This window comes from Columba livia, chromosome 25, assembly GCF_036013475.1.
Source record: "Columba livia isolate bColLiv1 breed racing homer chromosome 25, bColLiv1.pat.W.v2, whole genome shotgun sequence".
Taxonomy (NCBI): domain Eukaryota; kingdom Metazoa; phylum Chordata; class Aves; order Columbiformes; family Columbidae; genus Columba; species Columba livia.
Window position 1 is genome coordinate 2,647,287 of NC_088626.1, and position 21,058 is coordinate 2,668,344.

Genomic DNA, 21,058 nt, shown 5'->3' on the forward strand with positions numbered 1-21,058 from the left:
GCCGCCCATCTGCTGAATCTGGGCTGCCCTGGAGTGATCGGAAGAACCAGAGTGGGTTTTTCTGCACTTTGTGGAGGAAGAAGAGCCTCAACATACTGTCCATAACCCTTCTCACACATCTTCACTCCCAGGTGTCCTCCCTGCAACCCAAGGAAACAAAGGTAATCTGCTTAGAGCAGGGCTGCCTGCAGCCACAGTGTGTACCAGGGACGGCAGGGCAGACTGACCACAACTCACACCAGACAATGGCTGTGGGTTGTGGGGCTGCATTTCCTTACATCCCTGCTAAACCATCTGCTTTGCGTTTTTACAAGAGACAAAAACAAAGCCTATACGTGCACGCTGGTGACTTGGGCCCCCAAGGGTCCCTGGTCCTCAGAGCAGGGTAAGGAAATAGCCTCAGAAAAGTAGCCACATAGATTTCAAGCCTGTGTGTTATAAGCTGGTTTTAAAGCATGTTATAAATGTTTTCCCTGAAAGACCGAACCTATGAGCTAGTTCAGTGTTATCGTCCCCAGTTTATTTCAAATTGAAAAAATAGGAACAGAAAGCATTTGCTCAAGGTCTCCAAGGGAATCAGCAACACAGCAAGGATTAGAACTAAGGATTTCCTGTCCGATCTGCAAACCACACCTCTCTCCTGTTTACAATGTTAACTTATTCCCTAGCAGAAAAGCCCTGTGAATGGAACAATTCATTCTGCTATTTCGGCCTCCCTTCCTTCCCTTCACAGTTCATTCCTGGCATTACCTTCGGGTCCTTACAGACCTGTTACCAGAACTGCGGGACAAAGCACAGCAAGCAAACAACGTTTCAGAACAGCTTCAGCTGCACATACCTGAACAATGTTTGCTAAATTAAAGACAGGTTGAAACGCTTTTAAAAACACCCTAGAAATATTGTGCTCTTGTTAATGAAAAATGAAACCAAAAGGTAAATTAACCCATACAGCAAGGAGTAAGTTAATGAATGATGAAAGCCGATCGTGCTTGTTACTTGCACATGTCATTTTTTGCATACATGGCTTGAGCAATACTAGAGTGGTAGTGTTACTACTCAGAGTAAGTTGCTACTAATAGTTCCAGTATGGCTTAAGAATCAAAGAGAGTTTTAAAGAGCTAATATGTGTAGACTCTTTGCATTTGCTTTTAGTTTTGTTTGGTTTAGAAGTCACATTTTCACCTTTCCCTCTGGAATCCAAAGCTGAAAACACCTTGAAAAATACCAGCTGAATTTCTTATGTCTTTCTTTGATTCCAGGGCTTAGTCCGTCCGTCCATCCATCCATCCATCCATCCATCCATCCATCCACACCCTTTACCTCCCACGAGAAGTTAGCGACACCAGGCTGACTGAATGCGCCAGAGTTGACTAGAGCCTGGGATCAAGAGCAAGAATGCTGGAGTTCAAAGCCTACACCGGCATTTTATTCCAAATGCTATATTTAATCATCGCTTCCCACAATCCGTGGTTTTTAAGGAACATTTCTCCTGGCAAAGTCAGATCACCGATGTGATAAGTTCGTATACCCCGCAAGCAGCACACAGAGCTTGCAATTAACTTCTTACTGCAAAATGCGTGTAAAATTACAGGCTTCTTCAAAGTACAGAAACATGATTCCAAGGAGCTCATCCTGCTCTTTTTAGATCTTTTAATGTATGTTTTAATAACAATGGCTTCATGGTACATACAAGATAACTACAGGGCTTGAGCAAAGACTTATATTTACATATCCCTTTTGAAATAAACCTGTGCAAGTGTAAGTGAAGGATAATAGCTTGTTAACTTAATTAACGCCTAAAAGAACTTTGCCTTAGTAAAGATCTAAATAGGAGATGCTAAACGCAATGTTAAAATTAACAGGGAAACCCCTATAGACAGCAGTGGTTTTAACACCCTTACTTTCAACTTCCTGCTTTTGTTGGGCAAAAATCATTTCATGAAAATCGCTCAGGCTTCTCTTTCACTCAGTTGAGATCACCTGTGTAGGTTTATTAGTAAGGAAAACATTTCTGTTCCCTCAATAACACTGCAACCCTTCCCCAAAAAGAAACATTCCCATGTATAGATCATGAGAGTTTGGAAACTAAATAAGCAACACACGCACAACCAAAGGAACCAAACCCAGGTGAAGACCATTGAAGGCCCTTTGCAGTTGTGGCTCTCGGCTCCTCCCCTTCCTGCAACGTGCCTCCTAAAGGTGCTGAGCACTGCAGCTCTTCTCACCTGGAGTTCTGCTGCACCTCCTTGACATGCAGCATGTTATCAGTTAAGTCCATGCATGAAGTGGGTTTTCCTTTCAAAAAATAACTTTTTGTTGTTACAATTGTTGGTATTGCTGTTCTTTTTGTTTATCTTGATGCATTCAAGGAGACTGAGGAGCGTTAATTATCCCCTTTCTAAAGACTAATAGAAAACTTTATGCTTTTTAAAGGGTTCTCTGAGCATGGATTTATTGGTTTTGGTGCGGTGTGATTTTGATACTGGCACAAAGAAGCTGTGGTTTCTCTGTAGAATGGTGAGAACTGGTGCTGGAAGGGACTAAGGCATCTCTTACCCTTAGGCAGGAGCAGCTCTACTTAAACTATTCCCAGCAGATGTTCTCTGATCTGCTCTTAAAAGTGCCTGGTAGTGGATGTGCTGCAGATTCTTTTGGCAACATAGTTCAGCGTTTAATCATTCTTGTTAGGGTAAAACCACTGCTGGAGCGTGCTGCCTTGTGTCTGCGGTGCTTGGTTTAGGATGACTGTTCTCAGTCTGTTCCATCCTTTGGTTTTTCATACTGCTTGTAGGTCTCAGAGTTCCGAGTTATGGCCAAATGATCTTGAGGTGGAAGAGCCAGAGTGTCAGGGTATCCTGAACTACGTGTTTTGAAGCTACAGGAAGGGCTAAACCCAGGTCTAGTGAGTCTTGTTTTAAAATAGAACTCCTGCCAAAATTCAGGCACATTAATCCTGTACAAATTGTGCTTAAATAATCCGTTCATGTAATATTTTGCAAATTGTGGCTTCAATCATTGTAATTTAGACCTGCTCGAAGCAAACCAACTTTTGAGCTGGTTTTAAACCTGCCTTGCAAAGTACCGCTTTAATGAATGTATGACATTCTTTCCAAGCCTAATTACCTTTTCTGTTTGCTTGTACCAGGCTAAAGAGAAAAACAAGCCTTACTAATTCCTGACAAAAAAATGCCGAGGCTTCCCCTTGTAATAAGAGTTTTAATCCAATGAATGTCACACTTTTGAGATGACACAAACCGCTTGTTTACCAGAATTAGCGAGTTTTTGTTGTGTAAGTTTGCTCAGTGATGAGTAGTTTGGGACGCTCCGTTCCAGAGCCATTAGATTGTGCTGTTAGGTTGTTTTGTTTGGGAAATGGCTCTCTAGAAAATGACTTACACTTGCAAAGTGAACTGAAACTTATGTCCCATCCTCTTCTGCTTTCTGTCATTATTAATACTTAAACTAAACTGCGCAGTGACTGATTGGGGAGGGTGGCATTTTACGCCGCTTGGGAGTATTTCCCCAAGAGCACAGATGCTCAGAACTGCTAGAAACTTCAACTTCATTTCTCCCCTTTCCAAAAATAAAACCCAGTGACTTCAATGGAACTGCTCTAGTCAAGTAGGGCACGATATATGTTCGAGTTTACAATAATAAGGCAGGAACTGGAAGTGCTTAAACTTCGTTTAAACCTTGTTTTTTAGCTGAAAATCTCCAGCCAGTGGCGCTGGGGCTTTCCAGGCGGGAATTGGTTAAAATGAACTTGGGCTGAGTGAATCCTGATGGTGCAGAGGTTGGATGGGCCAGGACTGGCCCCACAGGCACTTTACCCTGTGGATTCTCCTGAAACTCGCTGCAAACCCAGGGGCTGCCTGACCTTGTGTCGAGTGGAACTTCCATCTGGCGTTATTAAGATGCGACTCAGCACTATTTTGATAATGGTTCTTAATTAAGTGGCTACACACATAGAGATGATTACGTGAAATTAAGAATGGGGAAACACGGGGTGAATATTAGCAAACATTTTCTAGGAGTTAAGGCTGGTAGGCTGTGAAACGCTCGCCCCAAAAGCAAAGGAAACCTCTTGCTGAGCCACTTCACGCCAGACAGAATGAAGTACAGAGGAGACGCTGTAGGGAATTACCCTGATGTTAACCTGCCCGTGACCTCGGATGGCTCGGCTATTACTAAATTCCAGTGATAATTTTGGTAATAATTACCCCCTTTATTTCTAAACTGGATTGTTGTAATTCTTTATAGTCTTGTCTAACGGGTCAAATTACTGGGAAACTAAAGCAGATACAAAATGAGCTGCTGAAAAGAGTCCTTCTTTGGGGCCTTGGTTGTTTGATCAGGGAATTGACATTAATATATTGATTCCTATTGGCTGCCAGTCACATTTTGCATTCCCGATTTACGCTGCTGTGACCTGGCTGCTCTGTATGTGCTTCACTGGCCTTTAACGAATCCAACCAGAAACGCGTTTCTGTGTGTCCCTCCCATTTCCTGGAGATGTTCTTTACTCTGAGCTGATGGGTTTGTCTGTAGAGTAAGAATTAGTAATTAAAGCGTGATTGGAATATATGAATGTTGATTGTGTACAAATATAACGTCACACAGTTGCCGTCTCCCCAGAGCACCTGAACGAATGCATAAACTGCAGTGAAATCAAAGGGCTGTAAGTACGTGCTCGCGAACTTTGAATCAGAGCTCAGCAATTTGCACCAGCCATTCATACTGGTGGTGTCTGAATTAACCGGCAAGTGAACACCCAGGCAAAGATTGGGATTCCCAAGATGTCTTGCTAATTACTCCGGCTGTGATTTAATGTTCATTATTTATTATACTTCATTACGTTCTGTAGCTCAGTTAGTTCAAAACAAAAACCTGAAATGTTGGAATTACGATCCGTCCTTCTGGCACCGTGATATTAAATATTTTCTGAGAGATTTTGTTTTAATTATAAGGTACGTACTAAGGCTTTATTCATTTATATTACAGAACTAATTGCATTTTTTTTCAACAGAAGCTCTTGAAACAATGCTCATTCTACTACAAGGGCCAAATTCTGCAGTAATTGCACAGAAATCAGTGGATGAATTGAACTTGATTTGCAAATTTTCCTCCTCAGTGGTTGCAGGACAATTCTGTTTAGGGTTGAAAAGGATGTTTTTAAGGAATCATGAAAAAAGAGGCACGCCAGCTTTCAGAATGAATTTGGCATCGATTATATTGACTAAACATGAACACGGATTTGTAGAATTGAGCAAAGTTGTCCTTGAGCTCTGGGAAACGTGGAGCCGGGTGTTGAGAGGGGCCTCGTGTCGTGACCCAAACAGAGTCTGCCCTGACTGTGCATGTTTTCAAACTCGCGCTGTGTTTGCTTTTAGATTTGTGGATTGCTCTCCAAATGGACTAAGCAAAACACTTGGCTCCAGATATTCCCCAACTTAGGTGAGTCGCAGCTCTTTGGAATGCCCCCTTTGTGTTGAGTGCTCTTTCGAACATTAATGTATTGTTGTTTTCAAGAATTATGCTAGTTGCATGTGCGATCTTTATCGGGGACGTAGAGAGAAACCTGAATTTGTCCAAAGTAGCCAATAATCCAGGTCAGTTGAGGTGTTTACTGTCAAACCCTGGGAGCCTGGCTGGTCTGTGTCTGTTTAGAGGTGGTCAGTTCTATACGAGTAATTCAGTGGTGTTTCGTTTAAGAAAAGCAGCCTCTTAGATTTGTTTTTGAGCTGAAAATGCAAGATTGGTGTACATGATGACTTGTTTCACGGTACGTTACGATTTTGTGGCCGCGCTGGGTTTGCAGGACGAGCTCGTGAATCTCCAAGTGAAATCTGGATTAGCGAGCTCTGCCCGGCCCGAGAAGAAAGCAAACGTTTGCACCAACACCTGTGAAGGGAAACTGACGACTTTCACAAGATCTTCAGGAGATGGCACCGAATCAACTATCCAGGTGCTGGATGGGAACTGAGCTGGGCCCTGGTGAGCTCAAGCAGAGCCGTGATCCACTCGGAGCTGAGCCAGGCCGGGCTCAACTGTCTGCGTAGATCTCGCTGGCTGTCAGTGTGGAAGGCGGACGGGAGCTAAAAACGGCTCAGGAGCATGGCCGGGTGCGTGCAGGGAATAGCAATGAGAATCGCACAGCCACACTTGGGTTCTCCGCTGAAATCTGAGACGGAGGCTGATGGAAAACATCCAAGAGGGTGGCAAACGCGCAGCAAACAGGTTCTGTGGCTCCGCCGAGGAGCTGCTGCGTGAGGAAACGGCAGGAGGAGGAAGCGAGGGAGTGGAGGAAAGAACCAAAACCAAACAAGGAAGACAAGCCGGGGCGAGATTCGGTGAATGACTGAAGTGAAGGGTGAGTCTGCAAAGCATCCTGCCGAGCAGGCCGGGAGCCGGGGCCCGAGCCCCTGGGGAGGCGGGACACACGCGCGGTGCGGCGGGCGGGGTGCGGAGCGGCGGCCCCGCCATCCCACCGGCCCCGCGGGGGGCGCCGAGGGCCCCGCCCGCTCCGCAGCCCCGCCCCGCCCGCCCCCCCGCCGGGTGACGTCACCCCCAGCTCGCCCGGCGCCATTTTGAAAGTGGAGCGTTCGGGGGGGGCCGGAGCGCGGCGCGGAGCGGGGGCCGCCCCAGCAGCGCAGCCGGCCGCACCCCCGCCGCCATCCGCCGCCATCCGCCCCCCGCCGCCGCCCCCCGCCCGGCACCGGCGGCTCCGCCGCGCAGCGCCGAGACCGCCCGACCCGCCGCGGCCGCTATCGCCAGCCCAACATGGCAGGTAAGGGGAGGCTGCCCCCGCGGGGCACCGGCCCCTGCCGCCGGCGGGCGGGGGTGCAGCTGAGGCCGCCAACGGGGGAGCGGGCGGCGCCGCCTCCGGGGGTGCCCGCAGCCCCCGGCCCTGCGCTCCCGTTCCCCCCGCCTGCGCCTTTCGCATTTCTTTATTTTGTAATTGATTTTCCCCCCTTCTGGGAAATCGTGCTTCCCACCCACCCCTTCCTCCTTTCCCTCATCGGGGGGGGGCGGGAAAAAAATGAAGCAGCAAGGTGGAGGGGCTTCCATGCTATTTTGGAGTTGGTGTGCAGGAGGCTGGCAGACAGGGTGGGTCTTTGGCCTTTTCTTGTGCTTTTCCCCCTCCAGGCTCTGGGGTTCGCAGACGTGCCTGTGTGTGCATTGGTGCCTGTAGCTGGAGAGGGCTGTGCGGAGCCGCTGTGTGCACAGGGGTTAGTGCAGCCGTGCTGGTGTCCAGAGCCCCATCGCACCTTCCGTGGGGTGCAGCAGCTCCAAACGAGAGTAGAATCGGCTACAGGATGTAATTAAATAATACAGGTCTTACTGTGTTTTCTTTCCTGTGCCTGCTCCCCATTTTGCATCCCGAAGTGCTCTTAGGAGGTTAAAAGTGTGTGCGCATAAGGTATCTCTTATTACTTTTCCTTGTGATTTCGTCGTTTGGAAATATATTGGTTCCTTTTCTCTGCAAATGGATTGTCTTTTCAGGGCTTCGCGGTTGGAGGAGCGAGCATGGGAGGCTGTGCTGGGTTTGTGCTTGGCCTTTCCCCCCCCCCCCACGCCCGTGCTCCACCCTCCGCTTTTTGTTTTAGGCGGGGGCGGAGGGGAAGTGCCGACTTGGTTCAAGTAAACTGGGTGGAAAAGCGAATTTTAGCCTAGAGTAGAAAGAGCAGTGGTTTTTCTTCCAGGCTGTGCTCTTTAAATGCTTCCATGGTGCCAGCTGCTGCATAATGGAGAGGTTGGAGATGGGGAGGAAAATGGGTTGTAGGGGTCTGGGGGAATGTGTGTGACAAACCTTTCCAATGTGCCTGCAAAAAGCGTTTGAACATCTCATGCATGGGTGCTCACCTTCGCCTTGTTGGGTTGTGTGGCTTGCATGTCTGTGATCCTTCAGAAGAGAAATTAACGCAAGTGAAAAATGCAAACTGGGCTCCTTGTCCTTGGCTTTTCCCCCTTAACTTAGCACAGAAGAGGGAGAAAGTCCCGTCTGCGTTACTTGCTCTCCCCAAAGCCGTAGCAGACCTCTGGGTTCGTGTGGCAATGCCATCTGTTGCTCAGCCTGCTCGAATTGTTGAAGAAAAGTTCCATTTTGACAGTGGCTTTCAGGAAAACAAGGAAAAAAAAAAGGGGAGGCAAGCCCATTTCAGTCTCTTCCTGTATGGACTCAGCCCTGCAGTGATTTGCTCAGGATGAAATGCAAAAGAAATGGGTGGTGATTTTTTGGTGTGTTTTGGTGACGGGGTTCAAATGAATCACTGCCTTCCGCCGGGGCAGGAATGTTCCTCAAGTTTTCCCTCCGATCCGTTTTCTATGGTAGTAAACTCGTTACCCTCAGATCGCTTGTTTGCTTTTCTGCTCCGATTTGCTGCTGTTTTGTTTTTAAGGCTGATAATTTGCTTTCATTACTTCTGCGAAGAGACTCTAAAACTGTGGTAAAATTGATTTTTATTTTAGCCTTTGGTACGTAGGTTCAGCTCAGTGCTTTGGCGAGAGAAGGACACGAATAGCACGCTTGGTTTGTATCGAGATTTTCCAGAAATGTACAGCTTTTCTTGACAATTCCTGTTGAAGTTGCGTGTGTTGTTGGAGGGTTCTGACTTCTGAAGTAGCTGTGTGTGAAATGGGGTGTTTTAAACGCGCGGTTAAAGTCGGGACGAGCCGTGTCGGTGATACAGGCTTTTATTTTTATCCCTTGTGCTCACCCCGCTTTGACAAAGCACGACTGACCCAAACAACATCGGTAGAGGAAGAAGGTGGGGAGTGGCGATGTGAGGAAGGAGGCGTGGGCAGCGGGACCCGAAACGTTCCCTGGCTTTGTGCGGCTGCGGGGATCTCATTCTTCTGATTGTGTTTTGCAGGAGCTGGAGGAGGAAATGACATTCAGTGGTGTTTTTCTCAGGTGAAAGGCGCTGTAGATGATGATGTAGCAGAAGGTAAGAGCAAGATTATTTCTTTACTGAATGCGTTTTGACTTCTTGGCTACTCCTTCGGTAGGAGATGTGAATGCAACCTCGCTAAAATACTCCATGTTACTGTGTAGAACTGGAGCAAAGCAAATAGACATTTAATGGTGCATTTGGATACTCAGATTCAGGATTAAGCTCAGTTCTGAGAGCGCTGTTGGCACGCGTCTGAGAAGGGCTGAGTTCAGGCTGCTGGAATTGTTTTCCAGGATTGTTAAGATTTTTCCTGTCACTCAGCTTTTGATTTATGTTTTCTCCCAATCTGCAAATGAGGAATGTGATACTCGCGTTCCACAGTGAGGTGTTATGAGAATTAATTAATGTTTGTACTCTTTTGAAGATCTAAGTACTAGATAACGATCAAGTAATTTTCCCAATCTTTCCAGCTTCTGCTAACCAGAAGGGGAAGAAATCTGAGTTGATGCGTTCTTACTTATCAAGAAAAGGGGGGGTTGCATTTGAAATCATACTGGAAGTTGCCTAACGTTTTCCTAAGCTGGCGATGACAAATGTCACCTTACGCTAAGATGGTTGCTGCAGATTGACTGCACGAAAGGTGCTTGTTTTCCTTTCCTCGGACTGGAGATTACGAGGGGAAGGAAACTTTCTCTGTGCAGCTCAGTGGCCGCGCTGGGGAGCAACATCTCTGCGCTGAGGAAACTCCCCTCGGCTTCTGAATTGCTGTGGGCACCCCGTCCTGTTTGCACGACGCAGCCTGTGAGATGGGGAGTTAAACCTTTTCCTTGGCGAGCAGTTGGCCTTGTCGCTTGTGGAATTCCATGGGGTTTTTCCTTTTTTCTGTACGTGTCTCGGATGCTCTGACTTACAAGTGAGATTAATGTTGTATTTAGAAAAGTGGTAACTACAGTTTCCACTATTTCCCCGTTTGACATGTGGTTCAAATTAACTTCCAAAGGCCAAGAAAGCAGCATAAACATAAGTGTCTTGTTTTTGTTTATTAGCTGCAGCGTGTGGCAAACAATGCAATTACAAAGACTGCTGTCATCTATTAGCTGAAAGATGGCTTTTACATACAAGAAACCTGTAGCCATTTTGCTCAAGTTCAATTCTAATTTCTTCAGTAAGTCTATTTTAAAGCTTGAACTCAAACTACTATTAAGTGTAGTGTAATTTTTTCCCTGGCAGACTTTAAATTCTGTAAGTTTTATTTTAATGACCTGTGACACCAAATGCTTGAGTACAAATATTGAAGAAGTTGTGGTTGTGTGGCAGGTGCTTGCAAATAATTCTTCATTAAAATAGACCTGTTAACATGCATGTGATAGCAATGAACTTTATATATATACAGGTAAAGTGGCTTTTAGAGGGATGTGGAAATACAGAAATCACGGTGTGCAGAGTGAATCACCAGCTTCACTTTGAGCAAACCAGTCGGGATGGTTTCCAAAACACCGTAAGAATGTCCATTCCTGATTTTACAGAAGGTGTAGAGAAGTTCTGCTCACTGGTGGCTCTATCTGACTTAGGATGGGTCTCAATGTGCAAACCCCAGATATACTGCCAGAGATCCTGAAATTCAAGTGTCGATGTTGTGGCGAGAGGTCCCGAGGTTGGTGCTGTATTGAACTGGATGTCTGTCTGTGATGCTCTTGGGGGAGCTGATAACGTATCGAGCTGCTCCTGGTTTTTGCGCCATGGTGAAGGCTGAAGAAAATCTTGTGGTCCGAAACTTGAATGGTTGTTTAAGTGCCGTGGTGTGCAAGCCAAGCTTAAAGTACAGACTCCAGTCTGTGGCTGAAGATAGTACCAGTTTTTGTCCAGTAGTACCCAAGGGGTGGGGTTTTGAGGTTGAATGGCTTTAGAGCTCAAATTTTTCAATCTAACTTTTGTTGTGGAATGGCGAAATTCGCTAAAAACAAAATAAACAAACCTGATGGAAGTGGGAGGTTTCACCCTCTGCTTTCTTCCTCTTTGTGATACAATGTTGCAATATTTATATTGGAAACTGACTTGAACTAAACTAATAGACCTGTTAACCAAGAAAACTGCATCATTTCATTGCATTAATGAGTAGAATGCAAATCCAGTGGTCTCTACAGTATTGCCTATAGAACAGGCCACTGGGGAATAACATTTTTAGTACAGTAAGAGTGGCAGTAACTAAAAAGCTCTCTAGGAATGTAGTATAGAGATTCTAGTGTCTTTGAGGTCAGATCTGACCTCGTAACCTTCGCATCCTATACAATACCTCTAGTTCTTTCGATACTTGGGCTGGAATGGCCATCATTACAAAGTCAATGTTTGGTGGCTTTGCCTGAAACATGAACTCTGATACTGTAGTTTTTAATTGTTCTGAGCCCTGTGGGTGTTCCAGAGCTCACGAGGGTGGGAGGGAGAGGAGGAAGGTTGGAGGGCAGGAGATGGTGAGGAGCCTGTTGGAGCTTTTCTAACCTGAGGAGCAGAACTGGCCTCTCCTGGTATGGATGGAATTTATCCTTGGTTGTATGCTGTGGCCTGATCAGATCACAAAGTTAAGCACGGGCATGAGGTTATAAATTGAAATGTGGGTGTCAGCTTCATTATAATTTCAGTCTTTAATTGTAACTGATGGCGAAAGTTGGCCTTTTGGTGATGTAGCAGCCCATTGCATAAGGGCAAGGGTGTTGTAGCGTGTCTGCCTCTGGCTGAAACAGCTGATTCTTTGCTCAGCACAAGTTTTCCTCCCTTCCTAATGTTGTATTTGTCTTTCTGGAGCCCAGTCCTACAACATACCCGCGTTTAACCTGTTCTGTGTACTCTGGAGGATCCAGAGCCAGGATGTTGGATTGGACAGGACTTCTCCGGGGAGAACCTGCAGTCATCGTTCTTTAAGTTGAATCATCAGCTTAGCAAAAGCATCTGTAATACATGGAACTTTTTTCCTTTGTGCCATCACTGTTTCATTGCAATAAGACTCATCTACCCCGAAATACTTGAGAGAAGTCATTACCATGTTTTCTTAGTGGAAGTTTCCTTGATAGAAATGATTATAGAAAAGGATTACAGGGAATTTTTTGCAGCAGTTTCGTTGTTTTGGGGCTTGTTTTTACTCTTGTGCTGTTACATTCTCCAAGATGTGGCATAATGGCAACTCCAGTTGGAAACAACGAAGAATTGTGAATATAAACTGTCTCTGAAAACTAGACACTCACTTAATGGAATGAGTTTGTACTTCAGAACAAATTAAGTCAAATTTGTTTAATTACTTGGCAGAAGGAAAAGAGTCAAGCTGCTGTATCTAAATGTTCTTTCGAGTGTAATCCAAAGATACGTAGGAGTCTGATAGTCCGGGTCCAAGGCTGGGAGCCAGGAACCCAAGTCTGAAGCTTTAACCCTGCGTGATCCCCACTCAGCTTTGACAACCCTTTAAGTATTTCCTGCCCAAATTGTCTCTGGAAGAAGTACTGGAATATCTGCTGTGAATGCCAATTACTGATCGAGTTTTTAAGTCTGATGCTTGACTATTCTGTGCTGCTTTGTTAGTAATCTATGGCTTGTTTTGTGTTTATAGCTCAAACATTGCCATAGTCTCTTGCAGTTTGTGCAGGTGAACATGTGAAGTCTCTTACATTTCCATCCCCAGCCCGTTCATGTGTGTTGTCAGAGCTAATAATCAACATTTGACTCTCCTCTTGTTCAGGAATGCTTTCTGTATTTGATTCTAGGTATATTTTTTTAATTTCAAGTGTAGTTTCACGTTTATTTTTGGCAGACTTCAAAACTGCAGAGCAGCTATGGGAACTGTTGTTGCTTCAGTGATGGTGATGTCTTCAGTGCACAAAAATAGTTATCTCAGAGTAAGGAAAACTGAAGCCAGGAATGAAGACTGCTGCAAAAAGCAGTTTACCACCAGCTGGAGCCCACAATCTCCTCTTGCCTCACCAGAAAGCTTTTCCTTTTCAATAGGAATTGAAATACACTGCAGATGTAAAAGACCCATGGTTATAGTCCTAGCCTGTATTCTTAAGTCTGCTCCTTCGTCTTCAGCCGTTTGTAGAATGACTGTCTGTATCTAGAGAGAGAAACAGGCTCCTGCGTTCTAGGAACGGCCGCTCTAGATTGACTAAAGCGTGTATTTAAAGTTGGAAGTTCCCAAAACAAAGAGCATTTGGCAAACAGCAAATAATAAGTGGCTGTTGAGCTCCAGTGCTCTTTCTGGACAGGGCACTTCAGCTTGTCAGTCATGCTGACCAGCACAACACTGTCACTTCTGTGATGCTTTGCTGTTCTTGGGACCTTTTTGTACTAAAATGACAAATGAGTCGAAGAAAAAGAGGCTTTTCTTGTCGTAAATCTGGCAGTTATAGTATCAAGACAAATGAATGCCACTGAGAGCCAAGCTGCAGTCCTGGCAGATCACAGCTCTTCATCAGTTTTGTGAAACGTTGTAGCTTTTAATTTCAAAGGTGCTACCAAAGTGGTTCTGGTTTGGGTATTTCCACCTTAGAAATGTCTCTGTGGTAGCCGTGGCTTTGTAGAATGTGTCTTGGGGGAACTAAAATGAAGAATAAAACTCCTAGTGCTGAAGTAAGAGTTAAGAGCTGGCTGTTCTAGCTCTGTCTCCTTTTTTTTCTCCCCTTCTTTCTGTTCTCTTCTGACTTGCCTATTTAGGCCATGGCTACATGTTTGGCAGCATTTCTGCTTAAAGAGGCAACTCCTTCCACTCCTTCCCACCCTGGCACAGCTGTTTGCAGAGCTGCACAATGAGCTTGTCTGGGAAGCTGATCCAGCTGAAAAACACTGAGAATTGTGGTTTCCACTGGATTATTTTTCAGCTGAATTGAAGCCTGGTCTGGTGGTGGGCGCTGGTGTCAGCGGAGTATAGAGAAGGATCCAGTGCCTGGTTGATTCTGAGGGGTCCTACAAGACCCTGGTGATCTTGTAGACATGAACCCATGTGGGGACACACGCAAAACTATACATGGGAATAGGTTTCCTTGCTTCGGTGTCCGCTGTGCAGAAAGAAGGTTTGTTCAGCTTGGTTCCGAGCTGTGTTAGTATCAGTACGGTTCAGTCTCTTGGAAGCTGTTGTAGAAAAGAATAACCACTTAATTGGGAGATGGATTACTTACTGCTTGTTTTGCTGTAAAGCACTTTACAAAGATAATCTGACAAACGATAATCTTCTCTTATCGTGTCTTAATCACTCTTAATATAATTTGAAAAATTGATCCCTTGTTTGGGGTTTGGACTCACCTAAACTAATGTGTTGTCTCATATTTAGATGCTGTAGAATTAGGCTGCCTTTGTGTTAGATGCTCTTTAAGTGTACATACAATTAAATCTGCCATGTGCTGTAGTAAAAACATCAATTACCGATGGTACCAAATTAAGGCTGCCATTTGTTCTTTCCTCTTTAGGAAACACTGTGCTCCCGAAGCAATGTCATTAGTATAAGATGCTTTTATAACTGCCCTAAGGGTATTTTCTAGACCTTTTTTAAACATTTTCACTGCTCTACCATACACAATACTGTAACAATTTGTTCAGTATGGAGTGGAGAGTTTGTAGAATAGGTCAATGTTCAGTAATTGTGTGAAACTGGAGTTTACCCTTCTAAAAATGGTTGAAATGAATTGGGTGGTTATGTTTGCTTTTAAAACGAAGACGCCGGCAAATGAGATCAAGTAGGGTGTTGCTACTGCGAGCTGATAATGTTACTGAAAATCATTATTTGAGGCTTCTGTGGGTAACTGTGATTCAGTTACAGAACAAGTCGCTGCAAGCTTCTCTCTTCTAACTTGTCGTGCTTTTGTTAAGCACTGGAGGAGAAATTATTAATTTGGTCAGCCATTCTTTATAAAAACGGATTTTCCTCGTGGCGATCTACAAGTGATAGCACTAAAAAAGCAGCAGATTTAGGTCACACGTTGAACCCCTCCGGCGGTTCTGCTTGCAGCTCATTTGGGAAGAAAATTTTAGGGTCAGGAAAAGAGAGTTTAAGAGAGTTGTCTTGCAAGAAAGGTGGATTTCCCAGGTATATAGGATGTGTTTGGTGTGGAAATGTTTCTCTTTGCATTTTCCAGAGTCCATTCTTTTGATTCTTAAAAGCAACTTGGTGCAGCAGAGAAGAGCTACATATAGAAATCGGCTTCGACTCTCATAAATATATAATGATTCTTAAAACACTTGAGAATTCCTGGACATTTTTTCCAATGGAATTACATAACAAAAACCTAACTTTTCATGTACTTGCATTATCTTTTAATAATTGCCCCGCTGAGCTTGGTGTAGAGTGAAGCGCGGCCTTGGTGTGGGAAGAGGAATTAGAATTGAGGCTGCACCCGACTTGCCTGTGGGTTCATTGTCATTGAAGCAGCTGCTGTTTCGGGAAGAGACGCTCCTTCCTCGCGCTTTGTAGCTGCAGAGTGATCACGTTGGGAAACCTGCATGAAAATTACAAGTCTGGTGTTATTTGTGGTCAGGTGAATTTTTTTAGCCTCTTCTCAGCCGTTTTGTGCTGCTCGTTGCTGTGTGCTTGTTGGGACACTGCCTGTCTTATGGAAAACTCTGCTTTCAGTGAACTGAGATGCATGTTTGGGGATGTGTGTTTGTTTGGTTTCATTTTGTTTTACTCAAATATTTGTTTTCAAGAAAAATCCAGGATCTTCCCTTTTACTCCAGACCCTTTAGGAAGTGATAACCACCTCATGCAAGTGGTGGGGTTGGTAACGTACCAGTTCCGTTACTGGAGCAGAACACATGTTGAAAGAGCAGCAGGAAGACAGGGAGCATTTAAACCAAACCCCCTGCAGATTCTGCACCTCAGGTCGTTGACTCCCTGGAGCTTGTGGATTATTTTCCTTGATTTGACCCGAAGCGGTTTGTACCAAACCTGGGAAGAACAGACATTTATTGTTTCTGTAGCGCTCTCATCTTTCTGCTGTTTATGAAAATAGGGAAGGTACGTTCTGAATTGTCATCTACAACTGTGCTACTGGGTCATCTCTGTTCTGTTGCTCCGTGTTCCTGCACAAGGGTTATTGAGCATGTTATAAAAAAGACATGACTGTGTGTAGATGCTGCATCCTGGCTCAGTCCCCGTGGGTAACACTAATGTGCCGGGTTCCCATATTGAACTTCCCAAACTTGTAAAAGTTATTGCAAGGAGCATGGGGATCATTGCAGGTCAGCAATACTAAATACTCTTGTCTTGTTTTCAGCTGTTATACAGCCCTTCCAAATTCAGAATAGAGAATATAAATAGAGAAGATGAGAGATGCGAAACAGCAAACTTAAAGTTCAGTATTTTAGTCAGGTTAGTAGACTATATGTATTTTTAAGATGTTATAAATACAGGTGTTTGCCTTACAGAGTTGTCCAGATCTGTGGATCCATTTTGCATCGTTTAGAGGAGTGTTAAGAACCTCCGAAGGTCCAGGCCAGAGACAAGTGTTGGCCTCTGGTTAATAATTTTCAGAAGCTGAGGCATGTGTGCTTGGGCCAGAATAGAAACACAGGACAATACTTGCCAAGTGGGGGGGAAAATCAAACCCAACCAGAAGAGGTGGAGGGAAGACAGTTTATTCAGGTTCCAAGCACCACTAACAATGCATTAAGTATTAAAATGAAGTGATAAAGGAGTGAATGCTCAGAGTGAGTTAAGTCGTCGGGATTTTTTATTCCCCAGTCGCTTAATAGTCTGAACTGTGTATTCATCTCTGCTGGAAACTTCACTTGTACTTGTGACCTTCACAGGCGCTGCCTGAAATCCATCCAGGAGTGTCCTCCCCTTCTCCCCTCCCTCCCTTTATGGCAGCGAACAGTGGTTTTTGCTTTCATTTTCCTGCCTTAGGAGGAGGCACTTTACACCTTGGCTGAGGTACAACGGTCTCTTGCCTTCTACACATGAAGATTAAAAGCCACTGAAATGGTTTGCCTTAGGATTTGCACCTGGAATAAAAGCTCTGCTCAAAAAATGCATGAGAAGGGTCTGAAACAGCACGATAGTTCCTAGGAGTTGATTTTTTTTGCGCACCAAGTCACAGAACTCTAGTAGCTGGTTTTGAAAGGCATTGCCAAACCACGGTATTTTTCTCGAATACTGCTACTAATTTTTAACTCGCAGCATGTGTTCTGGAATGGCTTCAGCAAAAAGAGAAAATCAAGATATTTGAGTGCTCTCAGTCTGGAGCGCTCCCGGTGACAAAGGCATTGCCTGAAGGCTTCTGTTATGTACATGCAAAACAATAGCACAGTATGTTATTTCCAAATAGATTGTTATTTGCAAACAAAACCCTAACCACTGGCTTTTCTGTGCTGTGCAGCCTATTGAAATTCTGGCTGCGATTCCAGCAGAGATTTTTCCATAAATAGCTCTGCACTACTTCAGAACACAAACAAGCCCCTGACAAGATCTAAAATAAGGATTTCTGAGAGGACAGTTCTGCCCGGTTATCAGCGTGTGCTCTGGTGGATGTGGGGAATGGTTCTGTAGGGTGAAGTGGGGCTGTCAGCAGGAATTGAGAACTAAATATTCAAATGAGTCCTTGAGGACTCCTGAATCACCTGTTTTGAGCATAGCAAATAAAAGCATAAGAAAAATGAACAGATGTAAGCAGAAGCAGGTATGGTTTCCTCTTAGGATTGAAGTTGGTAGCCATTTGGTAATGGCTTGAGGCATCACAGAATCCCAGAATGCCAGGGGTTGGAAGGGACCTGGCAAGCTCATGCAGTGCAATCCCCCCATGGAGCAGGAACACCCAGATGAGGTTACACAGGAAGGTGTCCAGGCGGGTTGGAATGTCTGCACAGAAGGAGACTCCACAACCCCCTGGGCAGCCTGGGCCAGGCTCTGCCACCCTCACCAGGAACAAGTTTCTTCTCAAATTTAAGTGGAGCCTCTTGTGTTGCAGTTTGAACCAATTACCCCTTGTCCTGTCACTGGTTGTCACCCAGAAGAGCCTGGCTCCATCCTCCTGACACTCCCCCTTTAGATATCTGTAAACATGAATGAGTCCCCCCTCAGTCTCCTCTTGTCCAGCTCCAGAGCCCCAGCTCCCTCAGCCTTTCCTCACCCGGGAGATGCTCCACTCCCTTCAGCATCTTTGTTGCCCTGCGCTGGACTCTCTGCAGCAGTTCCCTGTCCTGCTGGAACTGAGGGGCCACAACTGGACACAAGATTCCAGGTGTGGTCTCCCCAGGGCAGAGCAGAGGGGCAGGAGAACCTCTCTGACCTACTGACCACCCCCTTCTAACCCACCCCAGGTACCATTGGCTTCCTGGCCACAAGGGCCCAGTGCTGGCTCATGGTCACCCTGCTGTCCCCAGGACCCCCAGGTCCCTTTCCCCTACACTGCTCTCTAATGGTCATTCCCCAACTTATACTGGAACCTGGGGTTGTTCCTACCCAGATACAAGACTCTACACTTGCCTTTGTTTTATTTATTTAAATTTTTCCCTGCCCAACTCTCTAGGCTGTCCAGGTCTCGCTGGATGGATTAGGTAGTGGTTCAAGTAAGTACTATGTAAAATATTTCAATGAACATTAAAGCATCCTTTAAAATTTTTCCTGATGGGATGTTTGGTTCTGTAAATGAATATGCAGCTCGTTTTGTGGTGCAGGTTTATTAGTGCCACAGAGGCGGGCATCCTCTTGGATAAGTAGTACAGGGGCAGCTTTTGTGTGGATATGTTCAGTTCTAATTGGTGTAAACGATCTCGAGGAAGGTGATTTGTAGTCTTGAGGATTTGTAAACATTCTGTGAATCAGAAGATGATGTGAGTAAATACTTCTGTGGTGTGTCTAGTTCACAGGGATGATTTTATTCTGGTCCTGTTCCTACTAAATATTTTCTTAGCAATGCAGAAATCTCCTTTTGAAGGAAATCAAAGGGCATGAAAATAACTTGGGCGTTTGTGAGATCCGTGCTCTGAGTGGCAGACTCTTCGGTGTCCACAGTTACCAAACAGACATGTTCATCGGCTGTCACACAGTGAGGGTGGTGGCACAGAACAGGGTGGCGGGGCCTGGGGAGCTCGCTAGTAGATTCTCCAAATGCAAATCTTTCAACTATTCCTATTACTCCTGTTAGACATTCATCAATTTGTTTAAAATCAGAACCGTTCTGGTTGGAGGGAGAAAAGCTTATGGGTGGACTCGAGCCCTTTTTAGATTTTTGGGTTATATGGTATCGCAGTGGCTGCAAAGGAGAAGCTGTGACCCATAACTGCTCCTTCCTACTTGCGAGTAAATGTTGTAGTTCCACAACCTGTGAGATTCTTCACCCGCCTTTCTAAGGTTATTTAAGATGGGTACCAGGAGTGGGCCTGGATTTCTGCCACTTATGCCTCTTATGTTTATGATATTAATAAACTGGTGTCAAATGTCCTGGGAACGGGGGCTGCAGGTTGAAAGACCTTTGTTTCAGCCAACAATAGACCTGAACTAGTGTGAATAGGAAAAGCAAATAGGCACTTCCTCTCCTGTTTGAAGGAATACTTGAGTTTGGGGGAAGCGTGTGTATTAAAAGGTTTAAACTAGAAGCTCATCTTTTGCTTTTTTCCCTAGTAAAATATTCCCTGTGTATGTATGTGTGTTCTTGTGAACCAAAGACAGTGCTGTGGTGAATTGATTCTTTTTCCCCTACTGGAAGAAGGGGATTTGCCTCTTGGTTTCTTGTGTGTGTGTTCTGAAAGGAAAAAAAAAAGTCTTACGATTTAAAAATAGAAGGTAATTAATCAGGGTGATGAGGGTTAATGGTTTCTATTTGAAACCAAACAGCTTTGCATTTGTTTGTATAGGGAGACCATTCTTCTATCTGCTGTTGTTATGAGTTTAATATGTAAGGGTTTTCAAAGAAATTTTTCAAGCTTTTTATTAGTAATTTAAGAAAATAAGAACACCACCCCAAAGCTATTTAATTCTTTCATCAGATTAAGTGGTTTCAAGGCACCAGTTCATGACTGTTTTCTGCTAACACCCACCAGCCCTATAGGTTTGGTTGTTCTGTAGGTTTGCAGTGAAGTTTGCATTGGAGTTCAAGTGCAGTGCCAGGTTAGGTGAGCAAAACAACACCTGGCCAGCCAGATGTGGCCCTGTGGTTACAGTCATTGTGCTCCAGGTTCTGCTTCACCAGCTCCACGGTGGATCACGATGTTATAGCCATTTAAAGTGTAAAAGCTCATTCCCAAAGCTCACGGTGTTTTTCGATGTGACTGCTGTGATTCCTTTCACAAAGGTCAAACTTAAGAGCTCGTTTATGTCATTTTCAGTGGTAGGAAGTATGGACCAATCAGTTCCCATTAGTTTGTGACACAGCTGTTTTCAGAGGGCCTGGACTCGCTGCCCTTTTTATCTGTTTTCTCTGGGGCACCACAGGTGTCTTGGAGTCCTGTATACTGGGGACTCTGGATTTCCTACTATAGATGGAAACAGGAAACCAGTGGTCTGAGGTTTAAATCAATTTCCTTTCTTTTCTAGCAATGCCAAATTCTGACCTTGTTCAGGGAACCGTTTTGCGTGTAAGCCTGTGGAGATCTACATACAGACAGAAATGGTCGTGGTGATCTAACTTAGGGATCCAACCTTTATTTTAGGGAGTTGAATAGAAAGTTAAATCAGATGTGTATTATTATTAATAAGTATATCACTTTCAAATCTCAAGTTGAATTCCTAGTTGAACCGGGACTTGCCTGGTGTAGAAAACGCTGGTTTTCCTCAAAGATTGGCAAAGTCAGAGAAAGAAGGGGAGAAAAGAGAGTGAATAAAGGTAATGGGAGTACAGCCAAGTCCAAGAAACAGAGGGAAAGTCTGGAGTTTTAGGACTGCTTGCCAAGACGTCTAACATTGGCTGTTTTGCTTAGGGTGAGTAGTTTATGCAGTGGACTTCAGATGAGAAGTACTACATGTATTCACTATTTGCAGGCTGGGTTTGTGTGTATGTTACACACACACACATATAAATAGGAGTGGAGAGGCTCAACACTTCAATACATCTTCACAAACAGAACTAAAACGCTTCCAAAATCAGTGGAGAAAATGCCGAGTTCACAATGACAGCATGTTTTTTATTTTCAGCATCACAGGGCATGGAGCACTCGGAATGAATGTGAATGCTGGAGAACACTGTAGTGTGTAG

The 21,058-nt window shown here is 44.8% G+C and overlaps 1 protein-coding gene across 5 annotated transcripts in view; it reads left to right on the forward strand.

The window, feature by feature from the left end:
• The first annotated feature begins 2,241 nt into the window (after nucleotides 1–2,241).
• Nucleotides 2,242–21,058, forward strand: part of PPP2R2A (protein phosphatase 2 regulatory subunit Balpha) — a 33,704-nt gene continuing 14,887 nt past the window's right edge. The window contains exons 1-3 of one of the 5 annotated variants that reach the window (XM_021280902.2): nucleotides 2,242–2,267; nucleotides 5,391–5,454; nucleotides 8,874–8,948. In XM_021280902.2, the coding sequence (XP_021136577.1) occupies nucleotides 2,259–2,267; nucleotides 5,391–5,454; nucleotides 8,874–8,948 (148 nt within the window). In that variant the 5' untranslated portion in view covers nucleotides 2,242–2,258. Of the gene's footprint in view, nucleotides 2,268–5,390; nucleotides 5,455–6,063; nucleotides 6,371–6,580; nucleotides 6,788–7,634; nucleotides 7,754–8,186; nucleotides 8,329–8,873; nucleotides 8,949–21,058 lie in introns of those variants that run through there. The other 4 variants (XM_013370819.3, XM_065041049.1, XM_065041050.1 and 1 more) reach the window with 4 other exon arrangements.